The following is a 21604-nucleotide window of genomic DNA, read 5'->3' as shown; positions in this document are numbered from 1 at the left end:
TCAGTGAGTACTGAGCTGCAACCATACTTCAAAATGCGAAATGAACTGAGTGTACATGAGAACTTAGTGCTCCGTGGATCTCGCTTAGTGGTGCCGGTTGCTTTAAGGAAAACATTAGTTGTGCTGGCACATGAGAACCACCAGGGTATTGTGCGAACTAAACAGCGTCTGCGCGAGCTGTACTGGTTCCCGGCAATGGACTCCCTGGCCCAGTCCTACATCTCAGCCTGCACACTCTGCCAAAACATGGACCGTACTGCAAAGACCTTTGCCGCACCACTACAGCCTGTCCCCTTGCCTGCTGCCCCGTGGACAAAGATAGGCCTTGACATAGTAGGACCTTTCGAGACAGCTTCATGGAACTGTAGGTATGCCATTGCTCTTACTGATTACTATTCCAAATGGCCGGAAGTGGCATTTACATCATCCGTTACCCGTGAGGTCATAATAGGATTCCTCGCTACTATCTTTAGTCGCTATGGCAACCCTGAATGCGTAGTGACTGACAATGGCCCACAACTGGTTTCGACTGCGTTTTCCACATTCCTGAAAGAGCGTAACATCACACAGATCAAAGTGTCTGTGTACCATCCAGCGTCTAATGGGCCTGTGGAAAGATTCAATCGGGTCCTGAAAAGCTGTGTGCAAGCTGCCATTGTACAAGCTGCTCCATGGAAAGAGACAATGACCGCTTTCCTACAGACTTACCGTGCAACTCCACATGCCATGACTGGCGTGGCGCCTTTCGAACTGATGTTTGGTCGTAAAATGAGAACCAAACTGGCCATTCTGCCATTGCCACCCTGTGACCATCGTGATGCCGAAGTGCGTCTGCGTGTCTCCAACCGTCAGACCCAGATCAAGGCATATTGTGACAAACGGAGGGGAGCGCGTGCGCCTGCTTTCAAAGTAGGGGACAAAGTAAGAGTGAGAAGACAGACTCATGTTTCCAAAGGACATCCCAGATTCACGGGTCCAGTTAAAATCCAAAAGCAAGTTGGTCCATGCACATACGGATTGTCGGATGGGAAACTCTGGCATTCCTCTCACCTCACACAGGTACCTGATGCGGCAGTGACACCTGCCAACGAGAACAGTCAGGCGGCTGACTCAGCAAGGATAACCACAGACCAACCTGTGGCTGAGACAGCTGAAGACTGTGCACCTGAGAGAGACAGAAATGATCGAGCACATCTCGCTAGAGAGCGAAAACCTCCTGGTTGGTTCAAAGACTTTGATACCTGAGATGCAAAAAAGAAAAGGACTGAGTCATAGTCATATCCTTTGTCATTTTCTAGAGTTAAAGCTTCAGGCTCACTTGATTAAAATAACTTGGTTCAGTTTCGTACTTATAGAGGGAAGTAATACTTTTATGTTGTGGGGAGATGTTGTGTCCTCCTTATGCCACCACACCACTACGTGTCGCTGTAATGTTATGTGTGGGATTACCATGTACTGAGAGAGAAGGACTTAAGGTTCGAGAATAGGCTAACAAAGCGATGTACCATGCTGTAGAGCTGCTCCTACTTTCGATAAAGAGTGAAGTTAATGCCTGCCTTGTGTTACTTTCTTCTTGCAATATAACACACGCCATAACTTGTATTTCTCACGCTGAGAAGGGATAACTTGTCCAGCTATATAAAACCGATGTACGAAGCGCAGGCATACGGAGGGAAGTTTTCTGCCATGTTGATAGCTGTCTTGAGTTATACAGAGTTAAATGCCACCTACCAGCCAATCTGAAACATTACTGACAATTTCTTAGTCTTTAATATTAAGATTAATGATGACATGATCACAATTGATTACATCATTTGACTTTGACTAATTGATTAGTGATTATAATTCATATATATATATATATATATTACTACAGTGTCTGATAACACTTTACTCAGCATTCACTTTTGTTCTCTTGATCTTTTGAAGAAAGACAGTTTTTGAGGAAGGGATGTTTTAGCAATTATCATTCCCAAATTCTAAATTACATTTACATTTATGCATTTAGCAGACGCTTTTATCCAAAGCGACTTACAAAAGAGAGCTTTACAAAAGTGCATAGGTCACTGATTATAACAACGAGACGCCCCAAACATTGAGGGTAGCAAAAACATGAAGCATACATTGTGAAAAACTAAATAAGTCCCAAAGGGAAGAACCATAAGAGCATGTAGTTGAACAAGTTACAGTTAAACAATTTAAAGATTCTGTAAAGTGGAATTAAAAACGAGTTTCAAGTTCACCACACCACAGAATAATGTGTTATTAACTACCCATCCAAATTCGAATGAAAAAAATACTCCCGTAGTATGTTAAATTAGGCTTTGAAATCGTAAGAAAATAGGAGTCAGGTGGCTGAGCGGTGAGGGAATCGGGCTAGTAATCCAAAGGTTGCCAGTTCGATTCCCGGTCATGCCAACTGACGTTGTGGCAAGGCACTTCACCCTACTTGCCTCAGGGGGAATGTCCCTGTACTTACTGTAAGTCGCTCTGGATAATAAAAAAAAAACAGTCTTCTCTGTTCAAGACTGGGGGAGCGTGTCGCCTGAAGGAGCTGAAGCTCGGCCCCCTCGCTGGAAGGCGCCGCCTCTCTCAAGTAAGCTACCTACGACCCAGATAATGGACGCTACGTCAAGCCGAACAAAACAGTATAGAATTAGAATGTATTTGTTCAATGAGTGACACATACAGATGCATATAAATGAAATATTCCCCCGAGCTGTAACACAGGAGTAAACATTTACAGCAGAGACAGCAGACAGTGATCTCTCCAACTACTTCTAGCACATTAGTTACCATTTCACCATCATTCTACACCGAGTAGCCTAATATCAAGTTAGCGGTTTGCACTAATTAGTGATGAACTGCTGGCGGAGGTGGATGGTCTAGGTGCGACCAGAGGATGAACGGCCGGGGGGGGGGGCGATGCTCGGTACGGCTCCGCGCTGCAAGAGAAGCCGTGTGTTGGTGAACCCCGTCTGTCTCTGGTCCATGTTAAAACTGTCCGCCGTGAAATGGTCAGTGGCTCAGAGGCGGCTGTTGGAGTTTATCCGAAGCTTTCCATGAGCGTGGCTCTTCACAAAATCTATCCACCTATTTTTCCTTTCATTATCAACAGGGAACTTAAATGGCGTTGCAGCGCAGCTGGAGTTCTTGCATCCAGGGAAGATGCAGTTGCGGGTGGTGGGAGACATCCTGAAGCTAGCTAGCCAGCTGATGTAAGCTACAATAACAGTACAGCAGGAGGAGCCATTCAGTGATCTGACGTAGATGGGGCGAAATGACGTAGATAGGGCATTTTTTGGCTCCACCCATTAAAACCTGATCTGTAAACGGAAGAGAAACTGTTCTTCGGTTTAACTCCACATTTCAGTGCGACAAAGTTTTAACGCTTTGCACATGCTTTCAGGAACTCATTTCACACGTATATAATGTTCTTAGAAGCAAAACATGGAATTTACTTTACAGGACCTTTAAACAACATGAACCTCAACAAGTGCAAGGGTGTACCTGTGGAAAAAAGCAAGCAACAAAAATATATTACACCGCAAGTACAAAAGTTTTAAGTCAGTTACAACTAACCAACAAGAGCAACAAGTCTCTCAATAAGAGTCATTGGGATTCTGGAGGAAACATCAGGTCCAGCCAATCATTCCTAAGTACCGTTGTACTTATAAGATATAGCATTGTGTGAATCATCTACCTTTAACAGCCAATCATCTTGTTGAAATACAATTCCCCACCTTGTCCATTCATTTAAAAAACTGAAAGAAAAAGAAACAAGTAATTATTGCAATCCTGGTCCAGCACTTTAGGTATGTGTCAGGAGTCAGGTGTCAGGTGGGGAGTCAGGTGGCTGAGTGGTTAGGGAATCGGGCTATTAATCAGAAGGTTGCCGGATCAATTCCTGGCCGTGCAAATTTGACGTTGTGTCCTTGGGCAAGGCACTTCACCCTACTTGCCTCGGGGAGAATGTCCCTGTACTTACTGCAAGTCGCTCTGGATAAGAGCGTCTGCTAAATGACTAAATGTAAATGTATGTGATGAAATTAATCAATGATATGGTCCACTACTTTGCTAATTGATTCGCTCATTAAATACTTTTTTAATGACATAATTCTTCGAACAAAGCTGTACACATTTCATTCCCTATCTGCTTGAAAAGATATGCCAGGTAAAACTGTATTTAAGCAAGGCAGCAAAACTGACATCTTTAATACCCATTTCCAGTCGTAATTTTCTTGAAAATGTGACAGTGGTGCTTCTTCCCCATTTGTGAGGTGCAGAGAAGATCTCGTCAAATCACATTATGCCCAGTTAAATGGGTTCACTGAACCAATGGAATTTGCAGCCTGCCTGGATCTCTCCCTATGCCCTTTTCATTGCTGCCACGCCAGGCTGTTCTATGCCTCCCAGCCGTTTCCACGGAAACTCTGCCTGCCTAGCATCTAAAAACTATTTGGTTGTTACTGAGAAATACTCTGCTCAAGCGGTGGGAAAATTGTGGGAGATAAATAGACGGAATAAACAGACAGCTCTTTCCCTTAGCACCCTGGCCTAAAGCTGTTGATGTATCTAGAGGAATAAAACAGGCATTGTTGTGTATTCCGTTCACGCCTAAAAAGGCTTTCTACAGGATTATCTTAGGGTGCTTTTCTGTAAAGATCTTCAGAGATACCTCCAGTTGATGTTTATCCACAAGACCTTTGCAAAATTGTATGTCAATAACATTTACTCAGAAAGTGACTTTAAAAACTGTTGCTATAGCAACAGTGTTTATGTTGACACAATGCATATTACTTCCACTGGTGACAGTTCACACAGTTTTCATCTTGTGTAGTGTGTCTCTATGATTTGTCTTTGATGAGGTAAACAGCCAGGCTTCATCACTGGAACATGTGACCTCATGATCCACTCTTCCCTCAAAACCATCAGTTGGGGCCTAATTAATGACTCTTGTTGGTGATCTGGAGGGTGCTTATGCAATGTTGTTCTCTTTTGAGAGGTTATTCAGTCTGCCACAGGGAGGAATGCCAAAATCCACTGGGGACTCTCCTTTGTCCCTTGGCTCCTTTATTCCTTTTGGTTTTGTTTGAGTCCACTCAGCCAGTGTAAAATTGCCCCAGCAATGAGAGGGAATCCGGTTGGACTATGGTGAAATTGTCTTTCTCACTAACAATATGAAACAAACCTGCTTAAATTGTCGTTCAAGCATGAGTAAGATGGCTGTTCAGAATTAAGTCTAATTTTCATTAGGCATTTATTTAATTTCCCAAGTTTTCAAATGTAATAGCTGGGTCATTTCCTTTATGCTATATTACAGTATGAAAATATAAAGAGCCCCTATCTGGGGCACTGATGTAACAACTGGTATAAATTATCGTAACTGGTTCAAGATGCTCCTAGTCGGTTATGCCAAGGTCTTGCTGACCATCAAATGTCATGTGAAAACATATTTTAATTAAGATGGTCATCAGGCTGGTAAAAAACTGGTAAAGATGGTCAAGAAGTTTAAACCAGTTGCAAGCATAAGCTTTCTTATAGCAGGGGGGGTTTAGCATGAATAAGAGGGACACCAGAAGCTAAGGTGTAAAAACCATAATGGTTTATTCTATGTATAAGGAGCATGGTGCAAAATACTATTGGTCTGTGTATGCACCAGCACAAATGTATGAGAATGCAAAAGGGGATGGCGTAACATAATGTATTCCTACCCTTTAGGTCCTGAAGCTACAATGGCGATGAACTTATCCTTAGGTATTTCAATGAGGGCTACAGTTATGAAATAAAAATGGACTTTCTGGCAACTAAACACAACATTTCACTGAGTTTCGAAAAGAAGACTACAGGATCCTGCCCTGAGAAATAACTATACTCCAATTTCTACTGTGCGTGTGTTAGGTCTTCCCTCAATCATTCTCCAGCTCGTTCACGCCCTCTACCTGCAGTTCCTTTTCAAACACACACACATCCCGCCTCTCATGAACACAACTCTACTCAGATCACAGTCACCTGAGTACTAGCACCTGTTGCCTATTAGCACTCCCTATTTAGTACGCCCATTTGGCCTTGGTGCTTTGTGAGGTATTGTTTTTTGTAGCATTCATTACCAAGCCGTTTATAGTTTCCCCTTGTTCCCTGTCTTTTGATTACGTGTATGACTCCTGGACCGTTTATCTGACTACTAGTGATGGGGGAAACAAAGCTTTCCGAAGCAACGAGCTATTTGACACAATTGTGTCGAAAAAGTATCGCTTTTTCGAAAAGTTCTCCTCGAAAAAGTATCGCTTTTTCGAAGCGTTCGATACATCTTCTCCATAGGGACATCTGCTGGTCAGTTTATGGTATGGCGACTGTATCGAGCGATGGAAGGAATCTAGTGATGTCAAGTCCTCGAGACGTCAATCTCACAATCGTCATTGACATCTTGATAAATAAAGGTTATGTGACAAATATTTCGATTTGCAAGTGTCAAAAATATGTTATAATATATCTTTTTGTATTATAAACAACATAACGTCTTTGCTACTTTACGTTCATAACATTTTTTTTTAGGTTCTTATAATATTAATTACACGAACAGCCCATCAGAGTATGGCCCCGTGGTAAGAGCGCTGCCCCTCACTCAGTCATAGTGAGATCGCATCTGTGCACACCGTTTTAGTGGAAGTATATGCTAAATGAATACATTATTATATGATAATGTAGGCTAGCGGTTAAGGTTTTGTAACATGCTTTTGCAACCAGGACAGGGATGGCCACATTTGAAGGCTGGTATAACTAGAGAAAGATGTAGGCTAGTGCTTGTGTACACCTACTATCTCCCATCTATCTCTGTCTATCCAGCTCTGGCAATCTATGTGTATCTCTGGCTCTGTCAATGAATGTATTCTATAGCGTCCGTAAATAGGCCTATGTCTCCTTTCTATAACCTACGAATATTAGTGATTTCTGATGTCTTTTTAAGCGTTTGAATAAAACGCCGTTTGTCTCAGCTGCTCGTGTGACGTCCGAAGCTTCTGACGTCACTTCGACAGGTGATCACGTGGTTTTTGCCCATTTGAAGCCACGCTCGACACGTTTGCGTTGGTACCAATTGTTTCGAAAGGTCGATACCGCTTCGTGAGCACGGTATCGAGCGTAACATCACTACTGACTACCATTTGTGCCTTATTCTTCTGCCCTTTGTATTTGACCTGCCCTGGACCGTTTTTGCCCTGGATTACCCTACTAGCCTGTCGTTTGGTACCTTTGCCCTGTCATCCTGCCTCACCGTGTACCGAACTCTGCCTAGAATAATTCTTGCCTTCTGCCTGCTCCATTTTGTGCTTGCAATAAGTGCGCTCTGAGATTTTTTTTTCTTTCTGAGGAAACGAAGGGATCAGGCCAGCTCTTACATTACCGAGCGATGTGACATACTCTAAAACAGAAGTACTCGGTTATAGTCAGAAGAGATGATGTGATGCGCATAATGGGAGAACTGGATCCATCTGCAATAGAGAATCGCTCCCGACGCAGATTTGTCCTTAGAGAATACCACTCAATGGGACCCAACGAAGTCTGGCGTGTTGATGGGTATGACAAATTAAAACCTTTTGGAATTGGATGTATAGATGGTGGCTGTATAGATGGCTTCTCAAGAAAAGTTATGTGGCTCAAATGTGGAAAGTCCAACAGTGATCCTGGGCTCATTGCTAAAAATTACATGCAGCGTGTAGCTGAGTTTGGAGATGTACAGACTGCGGCACTGAAAATGGACTGATTGCAGCAATTCACTGTTGCTTGAGATCAGACCATGCAGATGAATTTGCAGGAGCCAAAAGCAACATGTATGGCACTTCAACATCCAACCAACGCATTGAAAGCTGGTGGTCTTACTTTCAGAAACAAAAGTTTGTGGCTTGTATTAATAGTTCTTTATTGATTTATGCTTTATGTACTTGACCCCACATTCACTGTATGTGATTATACTGAGTAGGCATTACTACTTTTTTTTTCTCTGTGCCTTATCTGTTGTATTTATTTAGTGTCAGCTAGAGACTATCAGAATCTGAGTCAGATTCATAAAGCTATTTCTGACTCAGAATCAGAAATAGCTTTATTGCCAAGTAAGTTTACAACAAACAAGGAATTTGTTCTGGCCCATAGGAGCAGCAATTTTTACGTGAGATTAAGTTGCTTCTACATAAACACTTCTCAAAGCATATTAAAATTGCATTACACATTTAAACGTCATGCCAACCATTGTTAAGTCTTTTTCAGGGCCAATGTACATTATAGTAAAATGTGTGTACTCTAAATAGGAGTCAATTTTGGATGGATATGTTCAGTGACTAGAGGGAGAGGCATTTCTTCAATGGCAGCTATGAACACACAAGTTTGGTGCGATTCTGCTTCTTGAGTGTCCTGCAAAAAGAACTTGACGAATACAAGCAACTGTGGAACACACACTATTTGTCCTGTTTGCCAATCCCAATGCCCATCTGGTAAACCAGAGGCTATGTACCATGTGCCTCACAGGTGAATATTGCATCATGTTTATTTGAACTACATCTGCAGAAACCATTCTTGCGGATTCATTCATTTCAACATGTTACTGCAAGAAATTGAAACATGTTTTATTGTCACAGTGATAGTCATGTATGCAGGGAGTGGTGCTAAAAGAACACCCGCAAGCTTGAATCCACAGTACAAAGTCCTCTTCTGCCTTTTTCCCATAAAAACATTTCTGTACTTAGGTTTAACGGAAGGAATTGTGGATTTCCAGCATCTATCTTGAGCCAGTTTGACAGCATCATGCCAGCAACTGCTGGCAGAGATGAACAGCAAATTCACTATGAAGAACTGCATAGACAGTGGTTTGACACCTTCTCTACAATGGCAGTCTGCTTTAAAAATCTAAATCACCCTGAAGAACATGGCTGATGTTTAATGTAGCCCAATTGTAAGTTAAGACTCCTAACTGCATGAAACAATACCTTTTTCATGACTTTAAATAAATATAACATGTAAATAGAAGTCTGCAGTCTGGGAATGTATTTTTTGTTTTATTTCCAATAGAAACAACGCTTAAACCAAAGAATATGGTATAGTCATCAGTGTTTTCAACAAAATCAATGAGATTTCCAAACAGTTTGAGTTATCTTTTTAACAGTTTGACTCAAGCAACTGACAGTTAAGGGCTGATTAGGTGCATCCAAAACCTGGTGAATTCTTAATCCCAAAGTTCATATTGGCCCCTAAAGGTGTCATAGCAATCTAAGAGAGGCAGCTTCAAAGTGTTGGCACATGTATTTGCTATAGGGAGTTTTGAACTGTTAAGGAATTGAAGGTGTGGCTGAGGTTCCATTCCAGCAGTAGGTGTGCATGGCACACCTGTGGCATACATCATGACCTCCTCCAGGGTTACTGCACCTCCTCCAGGGTTACTGCACCTCCTCCAGGGTTACTGCACCTCCTCCAGGGTTACTGCACCTCCTCCAGGGTTACTGCACCTCCTCCAGGGTTACTGCACCTCCTCCAGGGTTACTGCACTGTCATTTTCTGAAAGTAGAATTAATTGACTTCAAACAGTATCCACAACAACACTGGGGCTTTTCATAATAATTTGAGTGGATGAAATGGGACAAGGAGGATTGACCAACCTTCGCAATCAAGAAGATACTCCGCCCAGAAACTAGTTTTTTCCTCCTGGACCCTCTTGTTCCTTCCATCTGGACTAAGCTCTGGTCAGAACAGGTTCTCAATTTCCATAGCTGATAACTTGTTATCCAAATGGCAGAGGACAGGGGTCAGGACTGTAGGATGCTGCTGCAGTGCGGTTAAAAACTGCAAGCTGGCAAGTCCATCTTTGAATCTGAAATACATTAACAGCTTGTCTGCTAAGTTAAATGTGTACTATGTAACAGCTACTGTGCAAAGGAATGAGACTGCCATGCTTTACCCTGAACTTTTTTAGTTGTTGAAATTTTTTAAATAGTAAAAGTAAAAACTACTTTTTGATTGCACTGTGGTTTCTGTCAATTATGAACAACCTGAGGTACTCCTTCACAATAGTGTGCTTTTCTTCCATTGATTTAACATGTTTAAAGCACCCTCCGTTCTGCAACATGGTGCTGTTCCGTACAATTAGGTCTTGCAGGATCTCGAATGAGGATGCATTCTGAATCAAAAAATTGAAATGCCCATCACATATTTAAAATACAAAAAGTAATTAGAAATAAGTAATATCAGAAAGCAACCTTGAAAGAGTAAAGTTGACAAAACTGTTCCCTTTACTAACCAACAACCTTTGCTACAATTTCACACCTTTCCATCAATAAATCCTCATACCTCTCGTAGCACTTCCCTATTTCTTCATCTGTAATGTCTCCTACAGATGGGTTGAAACTGGACTGCCCTGATACATAGCCAGATCCTTTGAGAGGAATTTTGGACACCTCTTTCCTATGCAAATCTCACAATTTGAAACTGCCGCTGTAAAACGGTCGGTTTCCAAAAAGCCAAATTTGTGACGTGACAATCACCATCAATCACCTTTTTTGGCTCTGGTCTGTACCTTTGTCACGCCCCAATCTCAGGGGTTGCGTAGATCTCAGACACTAGTATAGCTGCGCGCTGCTCTGTGTACTTCCACGGGAATTACAAAGAAGAAAGTTTGGAAGTTTTTCAATGATATTGAAAATGGACCACGGCCGTAAATGCAGTGTTCCAGGCTTTACAGGGAATGCTGACACTTTTCATAGTCTTCCCAAGGAACCAAACACTCGACGGAATGGCTGATGTTTGTCTATGAGAAGATCCCTGTAAAGTTCGAAACTCAATTATTCATTTGCTCGAACCATTTCACCAAAGACAGTTTTGAAAACCTTGGACAAATTAAAGCAGGATTTGCCAAGAAGCTGTTCCGACCGTATGCTCATTGTTACGGATCCCTGGAGGGCAGGGAAACGTAACGGGCCGCCGCAAACGTACCGCGGAACCAGAGTGAGGAAAATGGAGAATGAGGACACAGAACAACCGGGGTAACAAAAAGAAAGGGAGTTTATTTCCTCCTCGCAAATACACAAAATAGCAATGGTAGCGACTAACGATAATGCTGGGGGAAAGGGGCTGAGCGGGACCAAAACAAAGAAATCAAAGATGTAACATCCCCACCCCTAACCTGTCCTAACTCCCTACCCCCCAACACTCGAACTGATCTGGCACACAAACAAGGCGCCCTAAGCAAAACAATACAGGGGGTGGTCCGCCCAGTGTCTTACCTAGGGTGTATAGACAGAGTAGTTCCTACGGGTGGAATGTAAGCCCATGGGCATCTTACCTACAGGCATCCCCCTTCCCCCCAGGGTTTAAACAAACGGACGAAACACTGACAACATACATTGGGTACAAAACAAACCATACAGTTAGGTCCATAAATATTTGTCATAAATCTAATTGTCACTTTTAATACTTGGTTGCAAATCCTTTGCAGTCAATGACAGCCTGAAGTCTGGAACCCATAGACATCACCAGACGCTGGGTTTCGTCCCTGGTGATGCTCTGCCAGGCCTCCACTGCAACTGTCTTCAGTTCCTGCTTGTTCTTGGGGCATTTTCCCTTCAGTTTTGTCTTTAGCAAGTGAAATGCATGCTCAATTGGATTTAGGTCAGGTGATTGACTTGGCCATTGCAGAACATTCCACTTCTTTGCCTTAAAAAACTCTTTGGCTGCTTTCGCAGTATGCTTCGGGTCATTGTCCATCTGCACTGTGAAGCGCCGTCCTATGAGTTCTGAAGCATTTGGCTGAATCTGAGCAGATAATATTGCCAGAAACACTTCAGAATTCATCCTACTGCTTTTGTCAGCAGTCACATCATCGATAAATACAAGGGAACCAGTTCCATTGGCAGCCATACATGCCCACGCCATAACACTACCTCCACCATGCTTCACTGATGAGGTGGTATGCTTTGGATCATGAGCAGTTCCTTCCCTTCTCCATACTCTTCTCTTCCCATCATTCTGGTACAAGTTGATCTTGGTCTCATCTGTCCATAGGATGTTGTTCCAGAACTGTACAGGCTCTTTTAGATGTTTTTTGGCAAACTCTAATCTGGTCTTCCTGTTTTTGAGACTCACCAATGGTTTACATCTTGTGGTGAACCCTCTGTATTTACTCTGGTGAAGTCTTCTCTTAATTTTTGACTTTGACACAGATACGCCTACCTCCTGGAGAGTGTTCTTGATCTGGCCAACTGTTGTGAAGGGGTTTTTCTTCACCAGGGAAAGAATTCTTCTGTCATCCACCACAGTTGTTTTCCGTGGTCTTCCGGGTCTTTTGGTGTTGCTGAGCTCACCAGTGCGTTCTTTCTTTTTAAGAATGTACCAAACAGTTGATTTGGCCACACCTAATGTTTTTGCTATCTCTCTGATAGGTTTGTTTTGATTTTTCAGCCTAACGATGGCTTGCTTCACTGATGGTGACAGCTCTTTGGACTTCATATTGAGAGTTGACAGCAACAGATTCCAAACACAAATACCATACTTGAAATGAACTCTAGACCTTTTATCTGCTCCTTGTCAATGAAATAACGAACTCCCATGAGGGAATAACATACACCTGGCCATGGAACAGCTGAGCAGCCAATTGTCCAATTACTTTTGGTCCCTTAAAAAGGGGGGGGCCACATATAAAATGTATTGTAATTCCTACACCGTTCACCTGATTTGGATGTAAATACCCTGAAATTAAAGCTGAAAGTCTGCACTTAAAGCACATCTTGATTGTTTCATTTTAAATCCTTTGTGGTGGTATACAGAGCCAAAATGATGAAAATTGTGTCAATGTCCAAATATTTATGGACCTAACTGTATATCGCCCAGTCAAGGTATCACGTAGCAATAAAGAACAAAGAACCCTCCCCAAAAGGGAGAACAAAGGAACTTAAAATAGCATTAAGAAGGCTCTGATTGGTGCAGGGGTAGATGGGTAATTGATGATGGGTGTCACTGATTGGATGTCACTGATTGGATGTCACTGATTGGATGTCACTGATTGGATGTCACCGATTCCATTGGAGGGCAGGACCTGGAACCCCTGGGGAAACATAGACATGGACAGGACAGAGGGAGACCACCAAACAGTACAACCAGGGACGGGTCTCGGGACGTAACACTCATCACAACCGCAAGCTGTAAGTATGATTTTGTCGCTAACAGTTATTAGCAATGCTAACGTCTCCTGTATCTAGCATAGGTAGAATGTGTGATGATTTAGTTTATTGGCAATGGGGCTAACGTTATTTCATTTTCCTGACTGTGTTTCATTCGAATAAATAACCTGTGTACGGTGTTCATTTTAGGACATCCTCAGATCTCAGACTCAAGTCTCAGACTCAAGTGTCAGACTCAAACGAAAAGGCATCAGGTCTCAGTTTTGTCTGAGAATGACAGAGGTTTTTCTGACGCCATTTGGTTTGACAGTGTTTTGTCTGAGAATGACAGAGGTTTTTCTGAGACCTGACGCCTTTTCGTTTGAGTCTGAAACTTGAGTCTGAGACTTGAGTCTGAGATCTGAGGATGTCCAAAAATGAACTCCGTACCTGTGTTGTCATGTAAATCTACAATTCACGATGCATGTTTGGCTATGTTGCGTCTTTGCTCCACAGCTTTGCTCGTTGTAAACCAACCAATCAGCGTGCAGCTCTTCTAAATATTTATCAGCATACCATAAAAGGGAGAAAACCTCTCGTTTCATTCTAAGGCTATTTCACAGGGTTACATTAGGGCGCATAGAACAGCACCTGGGCCATTTTCAGCCCAACCAATGTTACATACCCTATTCGGAGACCTTAGGAGTCATTGACTCCAAAACCGAGTTTACCTTGTCATAGTATGTTGAATAATGACAGTTCGGTGGGTAAAATGGACATACAGTGAACCTCAAGTCCCATTGACACCTCTTTCCTATAAAAATCTCACAATTAAAAATGTAGCAGTAAAACTGTTGGTTTTTGGCTCTGGTCTGTACCTTTGTCACATCCCAAAATTTAGATCTCAGACACTAATTTAGCTGCACAAATTCTTGTTAAAATCCTTCATTTTTGTTTTGGCAGTTTTGTGTAATTTCTCTACATCCAACGCTGGTTGCACTACAAGGGGTAGTGACATTCCTCTGACAGGTTTCAGCACTCTGTCAACCATCCGCATAATGCCTACTGAAATCTACAGATAAACATACAGAGGGAGGCAACTGTAAACACATTTATTTACACTTATTGTTAGTTGATTGACACTACCTGTTAGGGGGACTGATGAGATCTACAGTAGACTTGTCTCTCTTAACCGCTGGTTGGCTCGCTTCTGCACAGAACAGGGTTTAGGATTTGTAGATAATTGTTCTTGTTTCTGGGCCAAACCTGGCTTGTTGAAAAGTGACGGGCTCCACCCGAGCTGGAGAGGTGCTTTTCTTTTGTCTAGGAATATTGAAGCTATTTTAGAGCAGACCTGACACTCACTAAAACAAGCCAGGTCACAGTCTCTGTCCCCCCCCCCAAGACACAATAAGGACGCGCGATATGCACCTATCTGTACCAGAAATGACCATTGGACAGTCTCTCGCTGGCTCTAAATACAAAATCCCCGGTTTCCGGGAGATTGTATAGCATTTGCGGGCTTCAGGGAGCCGCTATTGAAATGCGGGAGATTCCCGGACCTTCCGGGAGACTTGGGATGTCTGCCAGTGTGGTTGCTGATGTAGTTTTTCCCATTGAGACGGTGTCGGCCCCCCGCCCCTTTTCCCAAAAATCTTGGCCTTCAATTATTAGGAATTATACCAATTTAAAGGGGTCATTGACTGTTTTTTTGGGGGTATTTCACACTGTCCCTTAAGATCTCCAAATAAGGTATGTAACATTGGTTGGGCTGAAAATGGCCCGGGTGCTGTTCTATACCCCCTGGTGCTTCCTGTGAAATTGTCCCGGGAAAAAACTGTAGTTGCTTTGTATCCACCGCTGACGCTACTAAATATGATGTGTCGTTTGTCGCTAACTTCTTGCAGCTGTACCTCCACTTCAGAATTACTGAAGTTTTTCTGTCTTTTGTCGAGGCCTCCACCGTTTTTACCACGTCTTCTTGAAATTTCTCTGAGTGTGCACACGGCCCTGCCATCGCATTCCCTTTTATGGGAATTAACGGGGCGTTTACCTATTCTAAATAGGAGCAACGGGGTACGAGCTTTCAACCTACGACATATTGGGATTCATCATTCTAAGAACACACCTGCGAACAATTCTGCTGTTTAAGAACACGTCATGAATCACACGTAGATTTCTCTTAGGAACTTTCTTAAGAACAAATTTAAGAAATAACTTAGGAAGATATTGGTGAATGAGGCCCAATGTACTTAAACTGAAAAATATGCAGTATAACAGTTTAGGATAAAATAAATAAATATAATAATAAAATATAATAATTTGTCAACTGTTCATTAGAGTGACGGTAGGGGGGGAAACTATTCCTGTGTCTGGTGGTTTTGGTGTACAGAGATCTGTAGCGCCTGCCAGAGGGGAGGAGTTGGAACAGATTATGTCCAGGGTCTGAGGGGTCTGCAATGATTTTCCCTGCCTGTTTTCTGGCTCTGGAGGTGTACAGGTCCTGGATGGTGGGCAGGTGGGCACCAATAATCATTTCTGCAGACCTGACTGTCCGTTGTAGTCTGTTCCTGTCCAGTTTAGTGGCCGATCCAAACCAGACAGTGATGGATGTGCAGAGAACAGACTCAATGACTGCAGCGTAAAACTGGATCAGCAGCTCCTGAGGCAGGTTGTACTTCCTGAGCTGGCACAGGAAGTACATCCTCTGCTGGGCCTTTTTGATGACGGTTTTGATGTTTGGCTCCCACTTCAGGTTGTCGGAGATTGTGAAACCCAGAAACCTGAAGGATTCCACAGCAGACACAGTGCTGTTCAGTATGGTGAGGGGGGGGGGCAGTGATTGGGGGCTCCTCCTGAAGTCCACTATCATCTCCACAGTTTTGAGCGAGTTCAACTCCAGGTTGTAGCGACTGCACCACAGGGCCAGCTGATCAACCACCCTCCTGTATGCAGACTCATCTCCATCTCGGATGAGGCCGATGATTGATGTGTCGTCTGCAAATTTCAGGAGCTGAACAGACGGGTCTCCTGAGGTGCAGTCGTTTGTGTACAGAGAGAAGAGCAGTGGGGAGAGCACACATCCCTGGGGGGCACCAGTGCTGACTGTCCGGTTGCTGGATGTAATTTCTCCAAGCCTCACCTGCTGCTTCCTGTCTGTCAGGAAGTTTGTAATCCACTGACAGATGGAGGCAGGCACATTGAGCTGGGTGAGTTTGGTGAGGAGGACTTCTGGGATGATGGTGTTGAACGCCGAGCTGAAGTCCACAAACTGTATCCTTGCATACGTCCCTGGGGAGTGGAGGTGTTGCAGGATGTAGTGCAGTTCCATGTTTACTGCATCATCCACTGACCTAGCTGACACACATCTTCTTCACAGACCGTCAGTGCCAAGGGGGAGTTAGGAGGGAGGTGATAGCAGGGGGTGCAGTTTGTTGGGTGAAGTCTGAGTTGGAGCGGGGTGTGGATGTGGGCTGATCAAACCTGCAGTAAAACTCATTCAGATCGTCAGCTAGTTGAGGGTTCTCTGCAGTGTGGGGGGACGGTTTCCTGTAGTTGGTGATATCCTGCAGGCCTCTCCACACTGACGCAGGATCGTTGGGATGAAAACCTGTTTTTAAGCTTTTCAGAGTAGCTCCTCTTTGCTACTCTGATCTTCTTTGTCAGTGTGTTCCTGGCCTGGTTGTATAGGATCCTGTCCCCACTCCTGTAGGCCTCCTCTTTGGCCTTTCGAAGCTGTCTGAGCATTGCCATAAACCAAGGTTTATTATTACTGAAGGTGCGGAAAGTTTTGGTGGGTACACACATGTCCTCATAAAAACTGATGTAAGTTCGTCCAGGTCTGTAGATGTAGCCTTAAAAACACTCCAGTCAGTGCAGTCAAAGCAGGCCTGTAGCTCCAGTTTTGACTCGTTGGTCCATTTTCTCACTGTAGAGGGAACCCAGATGCTGTCATGTGGAGTATGTGGTTAGGGATTAAACATCTCTATCTGGTGACTGTGAGTCTCTCTACAGACAGCAGAGGTGTCTAACTGTGAGTCTCTCTACAGACAGCAGAGGTGTCTAACTGTGAGTCTCTCTACAGACAGCAGAGGTGTCTAACAGTGCGTTCACACTGCAGCGACGCGATGCGAGCAACATGTTTTCCATTCATTTTCTATGGAGCCAGGCGAATCGCTTGCGTGGTGCATTGTGGGTAGCGACGCGACGCGACCGAGTTGAGATTTTTAACTTTATGCAAATGAGGAGCTATTTTCGCTAGCGATGGCCAATCGGAGTGTTTTCTTGTTTCTCGTAACGTAGCAACCATGGTGAACATTTCTAGCTTTCTAGGTTTCAAGGTGGAGGAGAAACTAATCGTTTGTGTGGCTGCTTACCCAGTCCTGTACGATACATAGTTTATTCGTACAGAGATGTTAATTTAAAAAAACGATGCATGGCGCAAGGTTGCCGAAGTTGTTGGTGCTTGTACTTTCAAATTCAGTCTAGTCACATTACGTAACTTCGTTCTGTGGTAACTAGCTAGCTAGCCCGACTGGAACTCCCTATGTATCGTATCGACAGATTAGCAGAGACTTTGAGTAATATAATAAAACGTTTTTTACACATGTCAACGTGTATGTCTATTAAACAGTTTTGTATTTTGTATACAAGTTCTATTTTGATCGATGTTGCGAGTACGTAAACCCAAGTCTGCACACTTGGCCATGACAACTACAACAGTGACTTTAGAGAACTACATTCTACATTAATCTGTTTGAAACGCCCCCGAGCGTGGTGAACTGTGGGAAGGCAAGCGATGGCAAGCGATTTGCGTCGCTGCAGTGTGAACGCACTGTAACTGTGAGTCTCTCTACATACAGCAGAGGTGTCTAACTGTGAGTTTCTCTACATACAGCAGAGGTGTCTAGCTGTGAGTCTCTCCAGACCTGCTGATGCCCTCGTGGCCATGATTGTTCTGAGATGTCTCGGTTTCTTCATCTTATTTCCATGTAAGCTTTTCCTCAGGCTACCAAAGCTCTGACTTATTGCTTCAAGAGATGTAAAACCTTTATTAAAAGGTATGCTGGTAAAATACATTTCTTTCTCTCTCCATGTCCTGTTTGTCTCCTTCTCTGTGTTCACCGTTATCTCCGTAGGTGCTGTGAAGATCATGAACTTCCAGCAGTCTACGTCTGTCATGGTTACGGAGAACGCCACGGTTGAAATCTCGTGTAGCCATGACGACAACAGCTTGTTGCTCATGCTGTGGTACCAGCAGCGACCTGTCGCTCGGGATATGACCCTCATTGGGTACAGCTATGCGTCCTCTGAGCCCAGCTACGAGGGTCAGTTCCAGGAAAGGTTCGAGCTCACCAGAGAGGACACCCTGAGAGGAGCACTCCTCCTTCCCCACGCAGCTCTCGCAGACTCGGCCGTGTATTTCTGTGCTGCCAGTACACAGTGATGTGGCTTGACGCCAACGCCTCACCAAAACCCTGGTGCGCTCAGTCACACAGGAAAACCACCTCACTGCTGTTAGGGAGTTTGGTTGTTTTGTTTTAGACGTTTTTGTGGAGGAGTTGGGATTGGTAAAGTTGTATTCTCAGTGTGAATTATGTTATATGTACATGATATAGCATATATCAAAATACTGGGAGTTAATTCACATTAGTTTTGTTCCCAACTTTCCCCGACAACAAACTGAAATTAATCTTGTGTTCTCATGAGGAGTGAGGGAGCCTTCTGAGTAGTCGTAACTTTACGCTGTAGCCAGTCCTAACTCATTTAGTCTTTCTAACCTCTGTACCTCTCCATCTCCCTTTATAACTGAGCATGTAATGTAACATATTAATACAGCAGGCGCTTTTATCCAAAGCGACAACAGACGGAATTTGAACCTGCAACCTCTTGATCTGCAGTCACATACTCTAACCTCTGAACTGTCCTTTAAGCCTATCCTCAGATTCATGTCCTACAGTACCCCTACCAAGCACCAACCCTCAGACCCTAACACAGCGAGACCCTGCATTACTACACTCATGTCACTGATCCATCACCTCACTGCACCAGACACAAGAGCCACAGGGCACCACAGAGCAAGAGCTAGTCTCCAAGCAACACCAACTATTGGTCACGTGACCTGCCGGCTGGTTTACCGTGAACTGGTGAGACCGTTGTGTGGATGTAACATCATTCAGCAGGGGAAGTGGTTACCAGCAACATGCTAGTCACAGTCCTGGGACTTCTTCTGACTCATGTGAGTGCAGGAAAGGAATGTTCTGGTACTTTTCCACACAAAACAATAACACAACTGTGGTACTGGAGCATGCACAGTACTGCATACTAAACTGGAAATGCTTAAATCATATTTCATCCACAGATTCAAGAATGTTTTTCCATCCTCCACATCTGTTATACCTGATCTCCTGAATGCTGTTTCTTCTTCTCTGGGGTTGTGTAGGCGAGGGTTCAGGCCCCACGGTCCTCCAGGCACCCAGAGACCTTGTCCTCCGAGCTGGGCTGACCAGGTGACCCTGCAGTGCAGCGTGGGTCCCGGCCTCAGCATGAGCAGCTACACCATGCTGTGGTACCGCCAGGCTGGCCCCGGGACTCCGATAGAGTACCTCACCAATGAGTACGAGACTCCTGAGGGCCACCTCCAGCCCTCTATCGACATGTCCAGGAACAACTTCACCCTGCAGATATCAGAGCTGTCTCTGGATGACATTTACATTTATTCATTTAGCAGATGCTTTTATCCAAAGCGACTTCCAAGAGAGAGCTTTACAAAAGTGCATAGGTCACTGATCATAACAACGAGATAGCCCCAAACATTACGGGTAGCCAAAACAAGAAGGATACATTGTGAAAAACCAAATAAGTGCCAAAGGCCAGAACCACAAGAGCATGTAGTTAAACAAGTTACAGTTAAACAACATGAACCTCAAAAGTGCAAGAGTGTACCTGTAGAAAAAGCAAGCAACAATAACATATTTCGCAGCGAGTACAAGAATTTTAAATCAGTTACAACTAACCAACAAGAGCACCAAGTCTCTCAATAAGAGTCATTTGTGATCCTGGAGGAAAGTAACATCAGGTCCAGCAAATCATTCCTAAGTACCGTTGTACTCCCGGAACAAGTGTGTCTTGAGCCTTTCTTGAAGGTGGGGAGACAGTCAGTGTCTCTGATGGAGGTGGGGAGTTGATTCCACCATTGGGGGCCCAGAGAGGAGAAGAGATTGTGTTGGGACCGGGCGCTCTTGAGCGGTGGGACCACCAGACGGTTGTCAGAAGAAGACCGTAGGTGGCGGGTGGGGGTGTAAGGCTGGAGGAGAGACTTGATGTAGTCGGGTGCAGTCCCGTTCACCGCTCGGAAGGTCAGTACCAGGGTCTTGAATCTGATCCGGGCCGTGATGGGAAGCCAGTGGAGGGAGATGAGGAGTGGGGTAACATGGGAGCGTCTGGGTAGATTGAAGACCAGGCGGGCAGCACCTACCTCTGTGCTGCCAGTCACAGTGCTGCAAAGCAGACTGGGAGCCATGCAAATACATCATCTGAGGCTAATTACATTAGAATGCATGAAAGGCTGATCGGAGATGTGCAGGAAGGTGTTGTGGCTCTTCTGGTTTTGTTAGTGAGCGGGCTGGTGTAACGGTGTGTTGGCAGCTGGGAACCTTCTGAGGGGCGTTTCATTGTGATAGAGGAGGAGAAGGTTTTGAGGTTTTTGGGCCAGCATAGGAGGCAGATGGGTTACAGCCACCCAGGGTCGGCTGCCCCCCCAAATGGAATGCTGTGCCCCCTCAAAAAATTATTTTGTGAAAGTATAAATAAGAAATACTGGCATTGGCTATAAATTAAATATCAAGATGGCTATACTTTCCTGCAGAATATGCAGGTCTGCTCTTATTTTGACTCTCATACATGCTTTGTAAATGCATGCCCCCCTTGTGAAAAAAAATGCCCCCCCATTTAATTCGTTCTGGAGCCGAGTCTGCAGCCACCTCAGTCTTGTCAACAATGTCAACAAAAACTGATGTAACAGCATGAACTAGCCACTGTAGAGGATCCACAAGTCATACTTTACAAAACCACACCTACTCATTCAATAAGATCCTTGTGCATAATTTTCATTACCGGGGGAGGAGTAAAGACATTGTTGGTAGAGAACAGAAGGGAGTCTTAGTGCATGTTGCTCAGAAGGCTGATCTCCAGGGTTTACACAGTCTGCATTAGAAGGCCCTGCTACACATGGATCTTTACTGTGTTGCCCTCTCTTTACAGTATCTGCATTATATACCTCTGGTACACATGACGCATCACTTTGACCTCTGGGGTTTACCTGCTTCACATTAAAAGGCCCTGCTACACATGGATCATCACTGTGTTGTCCTCTCTTTACAATATCTGCATAAGATACCTGTGGTACACATAAAGCATCAGGCTGTCCTCCCTGTTTCACATGTTTACACAATGCTTCTGAAGAACAT

The 21604-nt window shown here is 44.0% G+C and overlaps 1 gene segment (V, D, J or C); it reads left to right on the top strand.

Moving 5' to 3' along the window:
• The first annotated feature begins 17979 nt into the window (after nt 1-17979).
• On the top strand, nt 17980-19714 carry LOC134012928 (T cell receptor alpha variable 2-like). The segment is given in 3 exon segments: nt 17980-18127; nt 18275-18616; nt 19579-19714. Coding segments are annotated over 2 exon segments (351 nt in total).
• Nucleotides 19715-21604: the final 1890 nt, after the last annotated feature.

This window comes from Osmerus eperlanus, chromosome 26 (genome assembly GCF_963692335.1).
Source record: "Osmerus eperlanus chromosome 26, fOsmEpe2.1, whole genome shotgun sequence".
In the NCBI taxonomy this organism is placed as follows: domain Eukaryota; kingdom Metazoa; phylum Chordata; class Actinopteri; order Osmeriformes; family Osmeridae; genus Osmerus; species Osmerus eperlanus.
This window is presented reverse-complemented; position numbering and strand designations above follow the sequence as displayed.